The following is a 21213-nucleotide window of genomic DNA, read 5'->3' on the forward strand; positions in this document are numbered from 1 at the left end:
ATTTCTGGTGGTGGTGTTAGAAAGAAGACGATTACATCACGAATGATAATCATTTGAGAAATAAACAAAAGGATGATCATCATAAGTTGCAGCCTACGCTACCTAAGGGGCAACAAATTATGGATCAATATATGGGTGTAAGTAAGTCTTTGACATGATAAAAGAAACTGAGTCTTGAAGAATGCACTGAAATATGTCAACCACAGGATATTAATGATCCCAAAGCCAAAAAATTCCATCTCTTAACCAAAATGATAGCACTTGATGATCAGTGAGTATGTATAGTAGAAAGGGCTGATTTTACAAGACTGATTAATAGTGCTGTGCCACAGTATAAAATATGAAGCCACCCTTACTTTTCAGATAAAAGATTCCAGAAATATATCACAAGGTGGTTGAGACAATAAAGGATTACTTTCAGAGACAGGTTATATTTCTGTGACATGCAACATGTGGATGTGCTTGCATAATCAAAACAGTTTTTTAAGTTTTACTGGCCATTTCATTAATTGTGAATTCAATGTCAAACATGTAGCATTGAACATCAAACATTTTGAAGGACAACACACAGTGGAAAACATAGCAATTAGTTTATAGGCAATTTCCAGTTTATGGGACATTCAGCTGGGAAAAATTCATGCCATTATTCATGATAATGAACGAAACATAGTAAAAGCTGTTAGTAATGAAGAGTTGACCTTAGTGCATTGTTTCATTCATACCCTTCAGTTAATTGTTAATGACTGTCTGAAGGCACAGTCAAATGTGACTCAAATTATAGCAACAGGTAGGAAGATCATAACTCATTTGAATCATTCTGGCATGGTACAAGAAAAAGTGCATTCTGTCCAAAGAGATCTGGATTCTCTCACAATGAATTGGTGCAAGATGCAGTATGTGGTGAAATTCCATGTATTATAAGCTTACAAGGCTAATGGAACACAAATGGGACATTTCACTCTATCTCATGGGCTGTGATATTGAAAATCTGACTGCTGCACAATGGGAGCTTTTAGAGAAACTTTTAAAATTATTACAATCATATGAGGAAATAACAAAAATTACAAGTTCCAAATATGATTGCATTTCTGAAATCATTCCATATGTTGTTACATTAATGCAATATTATGATAAAATGAGCTCATCAGAGCTAAAATCCAAATTAACCCAGGTGAGGCATGTCACACAATGAGCATTGCAAGAATGATTTGAAGACATCACAACAAGTAAAAATTATTAGACCCACACATTAAAATGAATGTTTTCACCAGTCAACTGAAAAGAGAAAAAGTAAGACAGTATATTTTGATCGATAGCCTAAGCACGAACTGTGAAACAAGCAGCGATGATAATGCAAATTCATCCCCTATTCATGTCAAGAGGCTGAGAACCAAAGAGCAGAGTCCAAGCCAGATGATTATGGACTGCTTCATAGAGGTAGTTGCAGAAGAAAACACAGCTCATACCAGGACATCTAAAGAAAAAAAATGCAGTTGCAACTGAAATAGACCTTTATTCAAGTATTAAGAACATATCACATCATGACAGTCCATACAAATGGTGGCAAGCAAGACAAGAGAAATTTCCGCATTTGGTACATCTTGGAGCAAAATATTTGGTGGTGCCACGAAGTGTTTATTCAGAGCATTTTTTCTCTGAAGCTGGGGATATCTACAAGAAGAAAAGGACTAAAACTAAAACTGGTGCCTGAAATTGCAGAAGAAATGGTTTTTTTGCACCATAATCTTCCACTTCTAAATTTTAATTACAAGAATTAAAGTGCATAAATATTTATTATTTAAAAATATGTGCCTGCAGAATACACAAATTTATTTTATTTGAAATGAGGTTTTTGTAAATTTTTATAATAGGGAAGCCGCTTATGTAGCTATGACTACTTTAGTGATTACAAGAAAAATATATTACTGTTATAAAATAAATCAATATTTTCATTTTACCAATTTGTTTGACTACTTAAGTATTCAGTATTTGGCCAATACTACCTAGATATTCGGTATTTGGATGAATAAGATAAAAGTAGCTGAATACCAAATAATGGATGAATATTCATTGCAAGTCTAATAAATATTGATCATCACCTGGTTCCAGGAGCTTTTTGGGGGCACTAAACAAAATTTCTTACTACTGGCAATTCTTTGTTGTACTTTAAAAAAGGGACGTTTAGTAACATAATTCAGATTCGACATCGAAAGGGGGCAAGTCACAGTAGACCAGCTTAAATAGGGACAAAGTTAAGTAAAGCTCTTCCAAATTAGAACCACACCTCATGCTTTATAAAATTAAAATTATGTTTTTACAGATTCAATAACTTAAGACTCTTATTGTTACAACCTAATGAATGAATGATCTTATATTATTCTTGTAAAATGTTTGTTTAGTCATTGTTTAAATGTACTCACAGCTATGTTTATTCTGAAGGTGCAAGTGACACTTCAGTCCAGTGTGCCACAGCCAGCAATGGATAACAGCAACAATGTAATAGAGGATGATATTGATGCAGCCCTCACAGATCTCCAAGTGACACTTGAGGGCACATATATCAACAACACTCATGATGACATCACTCAAGTGCCAGAGCTAAATGACTATCTTCGGTTTCTAAAGTATGTATAGATATCAAGATACATTTTGTGTCCATTGTAAAAGCAACTACAAATAGCTCTTCTGTACTGTCAGTTGTCTTTAAGTTGTAGAGCTTGGATATGACGTTGACCACTTCTTCCACCTCATCATCACAATACACGCTCATGCATGCAAACACACACACCCACCCGCCCACACACGCGCACACACACGCACACACACGCACACACACACACACAATATTTTTATGTTCGTGTTAATGATGTCATGGTTTGTTTCCATAACATTCAGTAACTGTTAAAATTTAATGTTTTGACTTACGTTACCTTTACACTATCAAAGGCAACATTTACTTTGCATCTGCACCTCAGTGTGAGTAATATATTTTTCAATATTGTTTGCTAGTACTGTATCCTCTTTGATAAACATTGCCCCTGGCTAAGACAGAGCAGCAAAAGGGAAGTAATCGATTTTGTGACTCTATATGAGTTCTTTACCAGGAGCAAATTATATAGTTTCATCTATGTGATTTGGTAGTTTAGTTTTTGGATCTCTGTGTGGTAATTTAATATTTACTACACATAGTAATTGTGTTTTCACTTGTGTCAGAAAGTAAACTGATTTTGTGATATATCTCAAGTTCCTATCGAGGAGCAAATTATTTAATATCACCTGTGTGCTTTGATAGTTTAGTTTTTGAATCTCTGCATGTTAATCTAATTTATTAGGCACAGTTCTTGTGTCTACAGTAGAGTTCCACAGTGCCTGTCAATAGTCATTTGTCCGTCTGTGTAGTGTAGTTTTCCACGGTCTTTAGTATGGATAGGGATTGTGACTGCTGTGCGCGGTTGCAAGCCAAGTTGGTGACACTTTGCTCTCAGCTCTACCCTGTGATGACTTCAGTTAAACAGCTTGAGACTGCAGTGGATGGCATCACTGCTGTGGGCCAGCTGTGGGGTTCCATTGTACATCCAGCAGGACCCACAAGTCTTCTGACTGGTCCACACCAGTAATCAGCCCAGTTACTGCTTGTATTGAGACTGACCTCTCACCTGTGGTTGAGTGGGAAGCCACCTTGGGGTGTAGCAGGTGGCGAAAGACTTCCTAGGGGACTGAAAGTAAAGCCTCCTTGGTTAGTCTGACAAACAGGTGCTGTCTATGACTGACACTGCCCTTTGACCAGATGCAGTTGCATGTCCTGTTTCAGAGGAAACCTCTTAGCCTGCAAGATGTGGGCAGTTACTGAGGGTGGAATTATTAGTAATTGGGAGCTCCAGTGGTAGGCCCATTATGGGGCTCTTAGGGGAAGAAAGTCAATGTGCACTATGTGTGCATACTGGGTGGAGTCATTCCAGACATGTAGTGGGATTTTCAGGATTCCATGAAGAGCACAAGGTGTAGCCAACTGCAGGTTTTGAATGGCTATCAGACGTGATGAAGGCTGCCACTTGCGAGATGAAAGCAGAGCTCACCATTTGCAGCAGTCGACAGGACTGAATGTGGACTCCTGGTACAGAGCTGAGTTGAGGGTCTGAATCAGAGGCTCAGACAGAAACTGTGGTCGTGTGTGTGTGTGTGTGTTTGTTTGTTTTGTATCATTCCGATGAAGGCCTTTTTGGCCAAAAGCTTACTTGTTTGACAGTCTTTTTGTTGCGCCTATCTGGGACTCAGCATCTCTGCTATATAGTGAGTCACAATCTATCCTTTTAATAATACTGTCATTATTGCAACCTGGATTTTCCATTGTTGGATTGCTGATTGTGTAAGACTAAAATGTGCCAAACCACAAGTGAAGATACATGATCATTATTTCATCATCAAACTTTACTCTGTAACTTACAATGCCTATGTATATGTTGCAGTATGCTTGGAAAAAAGCGGGTTATGATATTGACATACCCATATCATCATTTGAAAATGTTATTTATGTGGCTTTTGATGTTAGACTTCTTGAATGCGAAAATGATTTTGAATGTAAAAATGTAACTTTTGTGAGGTGTGCACATTGTTCTCTTCCACTTCATTTTACCTACTTCACTGAAATCCCACATCTGCACTATAAGAACTGAAATAAACACTATTAGGCAAGTAGGATATGTGTATTTTGAACTATTATAATTACTTTAAGCAAACGGTTTTTGGCATTGTTGATTGAAAATATAATGATACACTGACATCATCCCGCCTATGATATTGATATCTTGTTACCTTATTTCTCTCTATTAAAATGTAACTTGTGGTGGAATGAAGCATTTTGCATGAAAATGATGCAGAAAACTATTTTTTATGGTTTTGTGCGGTTCTGAGTGTTCAGTGCCATAGGTGTTCCTTGTCACCCCTACAGTTTCATCCCTTCTGCACAGACAGAAAGTTCTCATAAAGGAATGTAAGAAAATCATGATAAACCCTGAACTGCCCTTCCACCTTGCTCAAGAGCTCACTGAAGACAGCTTCAATCTCAAAAACAAATGGTTGGAATTGCGGAATGAAAATGCCCTCTATTATCTGTGTGAGCTAATAGCACCATCAGACTTCAGAAATCACCAGTGGTTTTGAACTGCCTAGTCATATATGGAAATGTTTAAACAGGATTTACACAGGACACAGTATATATGCAGAAAACCTGTAGAAGTGGGGAGAACTTCTAATACCAAACTGCAACTATGCAGCTCCAAACAATCCATCTGCCACCATGTCGAAGAATGTGAGCTGACAGCATATCCCGGTGTTCCAACAGAGTTCCTTGTTCCAACACCACTGTGCCTTAAGTTTATGGGCGAAAGTGAATAATAGGAATGTACATAAATAGTCTTCAGGGGTTTGCCGCCAAATCACGTTGTGCAATTTCCACAACATTTCGTTGGAGCAACTGTCCGACATCTTCAAGTGGTTAAAACTTGCTTGTGGTTATGTATGACTGATGGTATTTGCAGGTCGACACCCCATTTCTAGAACACACATGCCAAGAATGTGCAGGCATGGAAATCGCGCACACGTGATAATTTGCAGCTATATGGTGCCATATTCAAACTCCGAAAATCACAGAGAGGCTCTCTTGCACGTGCGCTGTACGCTGCATTGCCAACAGTGCAGCCAGACATTATTCACCAACAGCCGCACTAGACCATAGCTATGATGGGACTGTTATCGAAGAATCTTGATTTTCGTGTCGTGATTTAATAGCGTCCAATGCGGGGTTCCAGGCTGTGCTCAGTTGAAATCCCGCATCCTTGTTGATGAGATTATTGGCTGTACGAATATGTATTGCTTCTTTAATGGCCCCACATTAACAAGAAATCTTTTACATGCCACATTTCCTCAGCCAAAGGTCATCCTTAACCGAACCCAACAGGGTTGTGTTTTGCAGATGGTTGCAAAACACTTTTAATTCCATATCTTCTGAGGACTCTTCCAATTCTTGATGACAGAGACCCAAAATATGGCAAAAAGGCCAAAGTGGTGGGTGTCTACGTATCTTCATTCTTCTCCATAGATTGAACTTGCCTGGGCCTGAATGCATTACGTATCTGTCTCTCAGAATAACGGTTTTGTCGGAACACTGTCTTCAAATGTTGTATTTCACTTGACAGGCTTTCAGGATTAGATACCACATGTCCTCTAAGAACTAATGTATGTAATGCACTAGCGCATTGTGCAGGATGATGGCAGCTTGTGGTCTGAACATATAGATCTGTATGCGTTGCCTTGCGGTAGAGACTGTGTCCCGAGGTTCCATCGGTTTTATACACGTCAAAAATTGTGCTTGGTGTCCAGACAATTACTATGACTCCATTTGAAGATCCCAGCAAACCTTTCAGCGGTATCATGGAACTGTGTAGTCAGTGTCACTTGGGCACTGGCTGACTGGACTGAACGACAAGTTAAGGTTCTTCAAATGACTAAATACAATCGACTCGAAGCCCGAATGCAAGAAGACGTGCCAAGAAGACATACCATGTTTAATCTTACAGAGAAGACTTTCGACAATGCTCCAGTTTCGGTGCTACAGAAGGGTCTGAATTTTGCACCGACACCAGGGACAATTTCTATTCGAGATGTGATTAATGGAATAGAGCAGGCTGTTTCGAAACTTCCTGAGGATGCTGCAAAAGAGATTAGCCATGACACATGCTACATCTTGACTCAAATTCATCTAAGAGGTTCAACTTTAACATCACCTCAGCTGAAAGAAATGTTCTATGAGAATTGAGAGAAGACCAAGACATCATCATCTTACCTGCTGACAAAGGAAATGCCACTGTGCTTCTCTCACACACAGAATATAACAGCAAGATATACAAACCACTCGATGATCCTGCATACAGTAAATTAAAAAATGAACTGAAGGGTAGGATCCAGAGAAAGACTGGAACTCATCAGGAAGAGCTCGATTCCAGCGAAAGTCGCCAAGGGTTTGCATCAACAGGCTGCAGTTCCTCCTAGATTCTACGGCATACCCAAGATCCATAAGAATGGGGTGCCTCTCTGTCCCATTGTAAATAACGTAGGAGGACCTACTTATTTTGTTGCCAAATACCTGACATCACTTTTGGGATCTCTCGTAGGCAAGTGCAAACATCACATTCGAAACTCTGAAGATTTCATAGGTTGCCTGAAAACTCTTAGATTGCAATCCTCAGATCTCTTAGTAACTTTTGACATTGTGTCTTGACTTACAAAGGTGCCCTTGCAGGACTGTTTGGAGCTCATTAGCAACAAGTTTGAGGAGGACATAGTAGCATTATTTAAACATATGCTTACTTCAACATACTTCTTATTTCATGATCAATATTTTGAACAAGTGGACGGTGTCGCCATGGGAAGCCCTCTGTCTACTGTGGTGGCCAATTATTTTATGGAGGCCTTTGAAGAAAAAGCACTATGGACAGCCACTCTGAAACCCTCTTGTTTTCTGCGGTATTTGTTAGATACATTTGTGGTGTGGCCACATGAACTTGATACTCTACCTATGTTCCTTCAGCATTTGAATTTGCTCCATCCGAATATAAACTTCACAATGGAAGTGGAAAAAGACAGTACTTTACCTTTCCTTGGTGTTTTGGTATGAAGGAAAGCAGATGGAACCTTGGGACACAGCGTCTATCGCAAGCCAACGCATACAGATCTATATCTTCAGGCCACAAGCTGCCATCATCCTGCACAATGCGGTAGTGCATTACATACATTAGTTCATAGAGCACATGTGGTATCTGATCCTGAAAGCCTGTCAAGTGAAATACAACATTTGAAGACAGTGTTCCTGTGGTGTCATCGCCAGACACCACACTTGCTAGGTGGTAGCTTAAATCGGCCGCAGTCCATTAGTACATGTCGGACCCGCGTGTCGCCACTGTCAGGATCGCAGACCGAGCGCCACCACAAGGCAGGTCTCGAGAGACGTACTAGCACTCGCCCCAGTTGTACGACGACATTGCTAGCGACTACACTGATGAAGCCTTTCTCTCATTTGCCGAGAGACAGTTAGAATAGCCTTCAGCTAAGTTAATGGCTACGACCTAGCAAGGCGCCATTTGTACCATTGCATGTATCTCAAGATAGTCTCACTTGTATCATCAAGAATGCTGTATACCAAAGGACGATATAAAAGTTAAGTGTTCTAGTAGCTACGTTCTTTTCTTTATCACATTCATCACGTATCCTGTTCCAGACTTCGCGCCAGTCGGCGTGTGTGTACGTGTGCCCTTTCGGCTACCCGTCTCTGTGGACTGGCTGCCTTGTCAGTCCACTACAGTTCCGACAAAACCGTTATTCTGAGAGACAGATACGTAATGCTTTCAGGCCCAGGCAAGTTCAATCTATGGAAAGGAATGAAGATATGAAGACACCCACCACTTTGGTCTTTTGCCATATTTTGGTGCTCTGGCATCAAGAATTGGAAGAGTCCTCAGAAGATATGGAATTAAAAGTGTTTTTCAGCCATCTGCAAAACACAACCCTGTTGGGTTCGGTTAAGGATGACCTTGGGTTGAGGAAATGTGGCATGTAAAAGATTTATTGTTAATGTGGGGCAGCGTATATAGGCCAGACATGCCGCATAGTACAAGAATGCTATAATGAACATCAGCGTCATACATGCCTTTGTCAACCACAAAAATCAGCAATTGTGGAACACTGTCTGAATACAGGACATCGGATGATTTATGGAAAGACAGAAGTTTTATCCCTGGAACCATCTTTCTGGGATTGTATCATTAAGGAAGCAATCCATACAGCCAATAATCTCATCAACAAGGATGTGGGATTTCAACTGAGCACAGCTTGGAACCGTGCATCGGCTGCTATTAAATCACAACACGAAAATCAAGATTCTTCAATAACAGTCCCGTCATAACATTGATCTAATACGGCCATTGGTGAGTAACATCTGGCTGCACTGTTGGCTATGCAGCATACAGCGCATCTGCAGGAGAGCCCCTCTGCAGTTTTCGGAGTCTGAATATGGCACCATCTATTTGCAAGTTATTGTGCATGCACAATTTCTGCAGTTGCACATTCTTTGAGTGCATCTTCTAGAAACAGGGTGTCGATGTGCAGATACCATCAGTCGTACCTAGCTACCAGCAAAGTTGAATCACCTGATGATGTCGGACAGTTGCTCTGAGGAAATATTGTAGAGTTTGCACAAACTGATCCAGCGGCAAACCTGTGAAGACTATTTACTACATATCCACCGGGAAAGCGTGAAGAGTCACAATAGGAATGTATCTTTGAAGACCCTGGCATTCTTACACTCATTTCCAAGTATGTTTACACCTGTACAATTTTTATTGCTAAATCATTTCAGATGAACTGTAATTGGCACAGCCACAGCCACAGGCTCAAAAATAATTTCCATTTAGACTTTTCAGAGTTGGTTTCTGTATTCTACTACAAAAACTCCCTTTGGCTACAAGAAATAAACTGGAAAACCTCTACAAATTGACAAAAATGTTAAAAAATATCTAATTAACCACCCTTACAGATAATCAGAATTAAAGATTAATGGCTGGGTGACAAGTAACAGTTTTCACTGTAGACAGGTCTACATTTTACAGCATATAAATAAATAGCATTATATGACAGTACCAGTGCATCCTGTTACCTAGCAGTAAGAGATAAACAAAAAATTTTTATGTTCTTTTCTTGGCAATTTAACGATACTTAATTGTTGTTGAATTTTGTAATAGCTGCTTCTATACACTAAGACATAGCTGAAGATAGTTCTTTATTATGGGGTCTGTGGAACATTGATGAATGGACAAATACCGAGCGAGGTAGCGTAGTGGTTAGACACTGGACTCGCATTCGGGAGGACGACGGTTCAATCCCGCGTCCGGCCATCCTGATTTAGGTTTTCCGTGATTTCCCTAAATCGCTCCAGGCAAATGCCGGGATGGTTCCTTTCAAAGGGCACGGCCGACTTCCTTCCCCGTCCTTCCCTACTCTGATGAGACCGATGACCTCGCTGTCTGGTCTCCTTCCCCAACACAACCAACCAACCAATGGACAAATGAGTCTAAAGTTAGTTTGTAGGAAAATTTTACTGTTTTGTATACTGAAATGTGCTATTTTTTAAAATTAATGCTTCTTTCAGACCAAAACGTTTTACACTAAAGGCATTTAAGAAGTATTGGTTTACATGTCGAGATCTACATCTAGCATACTACAAAAGTCATGAAGATGCACACACAGGACAGCCAATACAAAAAATTAATCTAAGGGGCTGCGAAGTAACTCCTGAAGTTAATATTGCCCAAGGAAAATATGGAATAAAACTGGAAGTACCAAGTGCAGAAGGAATGACAGAAATGTGGATTAGATGTGATTCTGTAAGTGATTTTGTACTGTACAGTCTTGGGATAATTTAAACAAATTTGTTGATAGACTATAGAGGGCACAATATTTTTATCTTTAACGAGTGACCTGACATAATCACTGACAGATAGTTGTACGTAAAGGTTTTAAATAGATTCAGGAGATGTACTAATACATTTCAATATAAGATATTTCCTTTACATCTCTTGAATATTTTTAGGAACAAAATTAATTTTATTGTATATGTTCAAATTTATTATAGCAAAATTAATGCAACTTGCATGTTTGAAATTGAATTATCAGGTACTCAATCTATACATAAAATAATTCTCCATATTTAACACATATTTTAATAGATATTTAATATAATAGGAAGACCAGTATGCAAGATGGATGGCAGCATGTAGACTAGCTTCCAAAGGGCGTTCACTTGCTGACAGTTCATATGAGGCAGAAGTTAAATCCATAGAGGCTTTCCTACAGATGCAGCATCCTGCACCTGCACCTGCAATAAACCCATCTTCACTGGATATTGTACCAGAAGACTATGTCGCACCACGATTTTCTCGCAAGCTTAAAGGAAAGGTAATATAATTGATATCTGTTAACTATACTGTTTGAGCATGAAAGCAGATAATGGTCCATCTTTTCTGTAACATTTATTTTCTGATATTTTAAGCTAAGCTTATATTTTAACATTACCTGAATAAATGAAGTAACTACACACACAAATAAGTACGTGTCCCGAGGGTAAATCATTTTAATGAGAAAACGGTCCAGAATTTCTACACACGGTCCAAGCACAATGACAAGCTGAATCCGATACAGCGTAGAGAGCCTTAGAGCAGAGTCAAGTTAACTGAGAACACACAGTAACAGAATGAGACTGAATGCCCTTCGCCCCGGGATTGTATCAGCTAAATTGCCCGTCAGTCTCTCGAGGTGGTGCTGCACGTCTGCTGTGCACACCGCCTCGAAGCAGTACTGTCTCCGATGGTCAATCGTGCCACCATCTGGCGCCTGTACCTGCACCGCTGGGCACTGGCACAGGCAAGTTGCATTGTGACAGTTCGAGCCAGCACACCACATCCTGTTACAGTAGTGGCCACGAGGTGCTGGTGTGATACGAGTAGTAGTACAGGGTTGCCACAGTCGTCCCCCACTCGAAGAGTGAGGTGCGTGAGGGCAAGGAGGATGTGAGGCCAAAAATAGGGAAGGGTCCCCCAGAGATGGTGGAGAATACGGAAAACAGACTCCAGGAACAGGTAGGCTCTGGATGTGTGTGGAGACCAGTCACACAGCTGTTAATGTAATTGGTTGCATTGACAGACTAACAGCTCATCCTCTGTCTGCAGCACAAAGACTCACCCACCCCATTGGCTGTGGACTACTGCTTGTGAAGCAACCAAAAGTGCAAGCCCAGGCAGGGGACCCACCACATAGTGTAGCTACGCGGGTGCCTGGTGTGTGTGTGTGTGTGTGTGTGTGTGTGTGTGTGTTTGTGCGTGTGGAGGGGGGGGGGGGTTAGGCAACAGGAAGTGCAGCACTGTGTGCACCTGGTGGTTGTGCAGCTTTTCTTTTCACCAATAGGAGTGGGCCTTCAAGAACAAAGAAAACATGTCAGTGCATCTTCCATTGGGGCATCTCTGATGTGTTTCCTCATCTGCATTTTGAACATGTGTACATGACATTCTGTCGCCACATTTGACAGTGGCCGGCACGTGGCATTCTGATGTCACGGATTCTGTGCCGCTAACAAAAATCTTGATAGATTTGTGAGGTAAACAGCAGGCTGTTGCCCGTCACTGGGATGTGTGAGTGTGTGAGGGCCTTCGCCGATGACTCTGCCGTCATGGAATGAGAGTTTAAGATGTACGGAAACTGGGAGTAGGCATCGGTGACATTCAATCGATGAGCGTCCAAAAAAGGGCCCACACAGGTGGATGCTTTCCATGGCCGTCTAGGTGCCAGCCACAGTGAGTAACATTGCTGCCAAGTGGCTCAGTATCCTGGACACTCGGGGTGACCTGAAATTAAATGTTCAATTTCACAATTGATCTGCGGCCAGTAGATGTGACAGCAAACCAGCATCTCCCTTCTCAATGCACCCCAGTGACCGTGGTGCGAGAGTCAAAGGATGTCCCACTAGGAGAGATGCTGATATGATAACCTGTGGCACTGCATGTTCTATTGTCAACAACATTACACCAGCGAGAAGAGTAAGTCTGTGGCACAGCACAAAGTAATTGCAGAGAGAATCCAACCCTTGGGCTGGACGCTCTTCTGGCCACCCCACTCATAGGTACTACTGCACCTGCTGTAAAATGGGATATGAGCTGACCACTGAACAATGCAGGAGCTCACAATAGGAAACTTGTCCACAGTCTGCTGAGCTGCTTCATTGAGGTAAAAACAAAGGATTTATTCCCATTTCAAGCTGTGGTCAGGACCTGTAGGAAGACATGAGAGTGCATCCGCATTGGAATGCTGAGCTGGCAGGCAAAAGTGAATCTCGTAGTGATGATGATTGAGGAACAAGGCCCACCTTTGAAGTCTCAAGTGCCTTCTTGTCCAGCAGACGTACTGTTCGGCTAAAAGGGAAAGACTAAAGGCTTGTGATTTGTGACCAGGTGAAGCTTGATACCAATGAGAAATACATGAAACTTCTTGAATGCTTAAATGATAGCAATGGTCCCCTTCTCAGTCTGAGAATAATTTTTCTACAGAACACTGAGCACATCTGAGGCAAATTCTATCAGCTGTTATGAACAGTCAGGATTATAATGAGCCAGTACAGCCCCAGGCCATACCGAGATACATCTGTAGCCACAACAAGCTGTTGACACAGCAGGTGCAGGGCCAAATAATGATTGCCTTTAAACTCTAAAATGCTTGGCCCCATGGGTATGCCGAAACAAATGACGTGCTCTTTTTGAGCAACTAATTTAGAGGATATTCCATGATAGCTGGTCTTGGAATGAATTTGTGGTACTAAGCAACCCTGCCTAAATATGTCTGGAGCTTCTCCATGATGTTGGTTGAGGGAGGGCCTCAGCAGCCACAACATGACAGTTTGTTAGTTACATTCCCCAGCTGGCAATGACATGTCCCAAAGGTTCAATAGAAGGCTGGGAGGAATGCGATTTATCCAGCTTCCAATCGAGACCCACGTCCAGCATGGTGAAACCCGAAGCCTAAGGTACTACAGATGTTCCTGTGACTGCAGTATTGTCTAGGTAGTTTATATAACAAGGAACATGTTGCATGAGTGACTCCAAAATGTGTTGAAAAAGGATCAGAGCGCCCACAGCCCCAAAAACCAAAAGTTTGTCGAGATAAAGGGCATGTTGGTTACAACTGCCATTTCTCCTCATCAAGTGGTAGTTGTTAATATGCCTCTGTCCCACTCCTTCTTCCCTTTCATGTTGTTTGACCCTTGTAACAGCAGTCTGGTTTCTGTGTAAGTTGTAAATAGCCTTACACTCCATGTATTTTAGCCCTCCTACCTTTTGAATTTCAAAGAGTGTAGTACAGTCAACATTGTCTAAATCTTTCTCTGAGTCTGTAAATGTAAACATAGGCTTGCCTATCTTCCAAGTCTCTGGGTCAGTATTGCTTTCCATGTTCCTTTATTTCTCTGAAGCTCAAACACATCTTCCTTGAGATTGGCTTCTAGTTTTTCCATTCATCTGAAAATAATTTGTGTCAGTATTTTGCAACTATGATTTATTAAACTGGTAGTTCAATAATATCCACACCTGCCAGGATATACTTTCTTTGGAATTGGAATTATTACACTATTCTTCAATTCTGAAGGTATTTCACCTGTCTCATATATCATGGCGACCAGATGGAAGGGTTTTGTCATGGCTGACTGACTTGAATCTTTCAGTGTTCTATCAAATTATTCTCCCATTATCATATCTCCCATCTCATCTTCATCTACTTCCTCTTCCCTTCTGTTATTGTCCTCAAGTTCATTTCCTTTGTAGAGTCCCTCTGTATAATACTTCCACTTTTCAGATTTCTTTTGTTTGTTTAGTACTGTCTTGTCATCTGAACTTTTGATATTCATACAGTTGCTTCTTTTTTCTCTAAAGGCCTCTTTAATCCTCAGGAAGTATCTATCTTTCCTTTAGCTACACGTGCTTTTAAAGGCTAGTATTTGTCCTCTACCCATTCCTGCTTAAACATTTTACACTTTCTGCCAATCTCACTTTATAGACATCTGTATTTGGCTGCTTTGTTTTTGGATTTTTTTATCTTCTCCTTTCATCAATGAAATGTCATCTTTATTATCCATGGATCTTGTGTTTTTACCAATTTGACCCACAGCTGCTTTCACTATTTCATTTCTCATGCTAACTATTTATCTTCTACTGTGTTCCCTTCTTCCGTTTCAGTCAAATGTTGCCTAAATGTTTCGCCAGAAACTCAGCTCATCCAGATCTTACCTCATTAATTATCTATGCTTTTGCAATTTTTTATGTATTTACTTCAGTTCACAACCAATGTCTTACCATTTAAAATATGGTTTTGAAATCTCTGCCCTACCATTATACAATCAATCTGAAACCTTCCATTGTCTTCAGGTCTCTCCCACATATACAAGTGTCAGCAATGCTCAAATTATGCCCTGTGCAAAATTCTATTGGGTAGGTTCCTCTTTCATTCCTTTTCCTGAGTCCATATTCTCCTACTGTTCTTCCTTCTTATCTTTTTTCTACCAACATATTCCAGTTTCCCATCAAAATTAAATTTTCCTCTCCCTTAACTATCTGAATGATTTCCTTTACCTCATTACACACTTTCTGAATCTCTTCATCATCTGTGGAACTAGTTAGCAGTAGAAACTTGTACTATTATGGTGGGTGTTAGCTTCATGCCTATCTTAGTTATGAAAATGAGTTCACTATGCAGTTCATAGTGGCTTACCCACGTTCCTATTTTCTTATTCATCAGTAGATCTACTTCTGCATTAACCCTACTTGATTTTGTATTTATAAACCTGTTCTCATATGGCCAGAAGTCCTGTTGTTCCTGCGACCACACTTCACTAATTCCCACTATATTTAACTTCAGCCCATCCATTTCTCTTTTTTAAATTCTCCAACCTCTATTATCTTATCAAAAGAACAATACTCCAATCCTTAAGAGTGTTAGTTTTGTTTTTCCTGATGACAGTATCCTTCTGAGTAGTCCCTGCTAGAGATCTAAATGGGGATCTATATTACCTCAGGAATATTTTAGCCAAGAGGATATCATTGTCTAATCATATAGAGGAGCGAGTTGCATGCCCCCAGGAAAATATAATGGCTGTTGTTTCTCTTGGCTTTCAGCCGTTCACAGTATTAGTACTTCAAGGCCATGATGGCTAGTGTTACAAGACCAAATCAGTCAGTTATCCAGACATTGTTTCTGCAACTACTGTCTCTTGAGAAACCACATGTTTGACTCATATCTCCACAGATAACCTCTCTGTTGTGGCTACAATTACAAATGGCACTCAAGCCAGCCCATCTCAGCTACATCCAGTGCTGTTTTTCTGGGGTAATGCTGGGGGATGTGTACCCCTAAACTTTTTCGTCGACAAAGTAATTTTTTTACAATGTTGAGAACTTGGAAGAGTGCCAAGGATTTATTTCACGGACATAAATTTTTTATTTCATTTTTTCGTATTGGTAATTGCAATACGAACGATACCAGTACGGTTTTTGGTGGGAAAAGCGATGTCATTGACTGGAGGGGATTGGACTCACCTGTTTCATCTGAGGTGTATTATAGGTCAATTGAAGTGTACGATACCATTTTCCTTTATTGTTCAGGAGTTGATGGGAATCGCATGCTTCATTTGAGGTGATGTAAACTGAAATGTTTGATACCACATTATCTTTTATGTTTGGGTGTTTCTCGGTATCGCGTGCTTCATTTGAGCTGGAGTCAACTGAAGAGTCTGATAACATTTTTATTTATTTATTTTTTTAATTTTTTTATTTATTTTTTATTTACTTATTTTTTTTATTTTTTAGTTTGACATGTTGATGTCATCATGGCTAAAAGAAGACAGGTAGTATCCCAAGCTTCAGTATTAAGTAATTTTCACTGCATTATATCCAGTGTTGGAGTACCCTCAAACTTTTTTTCAGAAAAAAAGCACTGGCTACATCTATTGTTCATAAGGGCATCAAATTAAATATATTGTTATGTTCTTTTTTTCTGTCCTAATTCTAATGCACTATCAATCTGTCTTTCCCCAACTTTGTCTTTAAATCTCACTCTGTCATTACCTTCCCTGGACTGAAGCTGAAGCTGCTTACCAGTACACCATCTGACTTTGATGCATCTCCCTTCACCTTTACCTACCTCCATCCTCACTACAGATGGGTCTCTCTCATCCTAGGGTCAGTGACCTAACCTTCCTTTTAAATGTTTCCAGTCTATTCCTCTCTGTTCCCCAAGGGAGGAACTATTACTTCCAAAAGCTAGGATAGTGTATGTATGTTTATATGCATACACTGACATTGCTACACATACTACTCCCTGAAGATAAGTACCGGCAATCAACTCTGTTTAGCAGTTTATTAGTTTTCAGCATTTTGTTTTTGATTCAAGGGACAGAAGTATTTTATTCTTGCAATTCAATTCTCTGCCTGTTTCACAGTAGGCCAGTCACCTGTATAAGTTATATGACAAAATATTGCAAAACCTAGCTTGGAATGTCAACAGTATTATGGAAAGGATAGACTGCTGCTTTTTTTGTGCCTGTGTATTTATTGAGTTCACTTACAGTATTTGTTGTCTAACTTTCTGAGTACATTACTACTATACCATTTGTCTGTTGCATTTTTGTGTAATGATGATTAGTTATTTCTGGCAGTTTTCTTTTTCTCCCTAAAACCCCTTACAAAATAATGAAAGGAAAAAAATTTACTATCTATATTTGTGACTTATTTCTCAGACAGTATTCAAATATACCGCTGAATGCACCTGCAGCATTATACCATTCTACAACACATACCTCAGGAGATATGATGTTGTAATAACCAACATAATTAGGGTTTTGTGTGTTCAACCATAAAGGTTTTACATGCTTAACTTCAAATATTTAACACATTAAGTCATTTGTAAAGTAATCAGACATTTGAAGCTGTTTTATACATGGGAATTTGATCCTTTAAAGAATTGGATTGACACGAAGGGGGTGGGGGTCTTACTAATTGAAACTACAAGATGCAGTTTTTACAAAAATCAGTACCAAATTTGACACTTACTTTACGCTTTTTCTAACTCCTGATCCTCAAATTGTTGAAAAACATATATTCCCTGTAGTTGTATGTAATAATTGTGCACTCAAAATAAATTTATTATTACATCTGTGGAATCTTAATTGATCACATTTTAGATTCTCATAATTTTCTATTCCACTACAAGAGACACTGACATCAAAATGGAAAAGAAAGAGTATTTATTACAACTGATTATTTTTGCTGATGCAAGAGTTGAAGGAATGAAAGAGTAAGGTAAACTGTATGAAGTGTAAGAGAATGGGGTGACATTAAGGAACTTCCTTTCTGGTTTTAGAAAAATTATTTGCTATAACTATTTGAAATCCTTCACTTTCTGCAGTCCTTGTTCACCAAATATTTTACCTCCATTTCTCTTTTGTGTTGTGCCCATCCAAAACTATTAAATGTTCATCCCCTGCCCTGTATACCATCTAATTGTATTCTGAAAACTAGAAATGCTTATTCTAGAGGATAATAAATTTAATCACTGTGTTGACCCATAGTAAATTATTCTAACATTAACAAATTCATAATATATTATTTTGCAGCTTGTTCAAAGAATTTTGGAGGCTCATGCCAATGTGAAAGATCTGCCACTCATTGAAGCAAAAATGAATTACATCAAAGCTTGGCAGTCACTTCCTGAATATGGAATCTCACTGTTTATTGTGAAATTTATGGGCCACAAGAAAGAGGAATTGCTTGGAGTTGCTTACAACAGGTTAATGAGAATGGAGATCAACACTGGAGATCACATCAAAACTTGGAGATACAATACAATGAAGGTAACAAGAAATAAATTACTTGCACATGTGAGCATTTCAAGGAAACCATACCATTTACCCTCTGTATTGTTGTTTCATCCCTCACACTCCAACGTGGTGGATAGGCGGGGTGTGGGGCTGTCGTCAGCAGTACAAATGTCCCACTCCTCAATGAAATAGTTTGAAATACATAGATTTCTACTATAATAGACAGGTGACACATTTACCTATGATTTTTAGTTATTAAAACGATTATTTTCATTTATGGCATTAAAAGTAACAATGTTGGCTACTTTTCTGATTTTGGAAGGAAAAGATAATAGGGAAAGGGAAGTACCTTAAAATGAAGCTCTTTACTTTCACTGAAATTGGAAGGACCTGCACCGGGGCTACCAGTTCTGAAGGACTGTAAGCTGTGATTAAAAACAAAGAGGGGGGAGGGGGGATTATGTGAAAATGATGATAGGGGTAGGGATGGAATGTCTGACACACTAGTGGAAATAAGAGAATGGGATCGGGATGGTACCAAGCTATGGTATTAAACAGAAAGGAATAGGAAAAGAAGAATATAAAGAGCATTAATGTATTTGGGGGGGGGGGGGGGGCAGGGAAGAATTAAAGCTATTGAGAGAGAAATATTGGGTGAATTGCAGTTTTGTTAGGAGAGAATAGGGAGTGTATTCAGGTGTAGGGTTGGTGGGATGTGTTGGAGTTCACTCATATCAAAACTGGAAATTAGAGAGGAAATAGTGAGGTTACTGAAGTCGAGTTTGCGGACAGTATAAGATACACAAAGGTGTTCATTGTGGCTGAGGGGAGTGGGATTTTGTTTGGGTGGAACCACTAGTCAGAAAACATGATGTTATTTTATTCTGTGCATTGATAGTACTTTAAATGAGAAATATAAGACTTTAATTTCAAAACTGTATTATCCACATATATTTAATATCATAAGAGTGAAACTACTAAATTATGAGGACATCAGACTGAATAACTGTTTAAGATTTTTTGACTCATTTCAAGAACCTCACAAATCCTGCAATTGCTCCAACCTTGTATTTCAATTATCCTTCAAACAGATGGAACTGAAGTCTAAAAATTGGCCTCTTTCATCTGCTCTGTACGTATTTATTATCCCATAAATTCTGTCTATCCAACTTAAGGCGTGTTTTACTGGAGACTCACATACGTCAATGAATAACTGTTTATTGTTGCAACATTAAATATTATGATGAGAGGCAATGTATGCTGTTAGTAAACCTGCAATGATATTTTTGGCAGTATTATCTGATCAGTTGTACTTTATGATTTGTGTATAATTTAGAAACTGAATCGATACGCAGAACCAAAGGCAAGTATTGATTCCTGAAATTTCACAGAAAAATAGTCATAAATAATGCCAAACAAGACAAAGGTAGTGGGAGAAGAAGGAAATGCAGTCAAGGCCCAAGGAAGGTGACTGATACTATGAAGAAAAAAAGGGGTTGTGGATGGAATATGTGAAATCCAAATTAATGATAAAAGTAAGGAAACGATCACTCCAGAGATGAGTTTTGACTGATAGATACATGCTGAGCACAATAATGTCAGATGAGATAAGTGTAGAATAAAGTAGAAAAAATCTGAAAAGGAAAATAAGAACATATAAGATAAAAGATGATGAAGATACAGAAAGAAATGTATGTACTCAAGGTACCTTTGTTACCCCTTTGTAAAGCCTGTGAAGTTACTGATTTCTAATTATTTCTATTCACTACATCTCTGGAACTCCATTTATTTGTGTTTATGAGTAGATTTTAACTGCCAGGTTCTCTTCTATCTCCACACAATGTTGAACTTTTTCCAGTTCATGACGAGATGCAGCAAGCAGTGAGAAATGTTTTCAAGAGATAAATAATCTTAGGTGCAAAACATGCTTTATTATTTTATATTTTGCCAATAACACATTCCTCCTCCTTTAAGGCATCTTGAGATTTGCAGGTACAGCAAGTGGTAAACACATGGGCTGCTGTCCATGCAAATGTGTTAGCAGGCAAACACCAATTGACACTATTTTAAGAATATGTTTGGTGCCCTGATACAGAGTAGCATTGAGTACATGAGGAAAAAAAAAACCACTCAGTTTGTGGTTGCCCATGTCAAGTTTTCACAGGCTTCAGGCTGTGCCATATGCTCCACAAGGGCACTGCACAAAGTCTCTTGAGATATTCTGAAAGAGCAAATCTGCTACCATTGTGTACTATGTGACCTGAATGGATTATCACACTGGTATCACACCTACATATAGATCACATTGCTATTGCAGCTACAGATAGTTCTTATGAAAACTAAAGTACTTCCTCAATAGTCTGAAGTCTGTCCTGTATCACTTTGTGCATTTGCAAGTTCTTAAAGACCATTTTTTTCACTGAAGCTACCATAACAGGGATGACATATATGGATATGCTGCAAGAATGACTCTACCCAATTAGAAGGTGAACCTGAAAACTTTACTTGGCAACAAGATGGAGCCCCATACCATTGCCATCTCTTTGTTCGAGGGTGACTGAGTGTTAAAGTCCCTGACTGTTGGATTGGTTGTAAACAGTCAATACGACAAAGGTCTGTTCCACTGGCCTCCATGTTCACCTGACCTCACACTGTGTGACCTTTTCCTTTGGGTCTTTATAAATGATCATGACTACATTCTGCTCCTACCCGATGATTTGCCAGTGTAGAGACACAGTACTGAAGCAGCTATTGCT

General features: G+C 39.4%; 1 protein-coding gene across 1 annotated transcript in view; it reads left to right on the top strand.

The window, feature by feature from the left end:
- Positions 1–21213, top strand: part of LOC126260973 (unc-112-related protein-like) — a 651959-nt gene that overhangs the window by 623254 nt on the left and 7492 nt on the right. Inside the window, exons 6-9 of the mRNA XM_049958498.1 lie at positions 2440–2624; positions 10199–10433; positions 10792–11004; positions 18254–18490. Of these exons, the coding sequence (XP_049814455.1) occupies positions 2440–2624; positions 10199–10433; positions 10792–11004; positions 18254–18490 (870 nt within the window). The remainder of the gene's footprint in view (positions 1–2439; positions 2625–10198; positions 10434–10791; positions 11005–18253; positions 18491–21213) is intronic.

This window comes from Schistocerca nitens, chromosome 5, assembly GCF_023898315.1.
Source record: "Schistocerca nitens isolate TAMUIC-IGC-003100 chromosome 5, iqSchNite1.1, whole genome shotgun sequence".
In the NCBI taxonomy this organism is placed as follows: Eukaryota; Metazoa; Arthropoda; class Insecta; order Orthoptera; family Acrididae; genus Schistocerca; species Schistocerca nitens.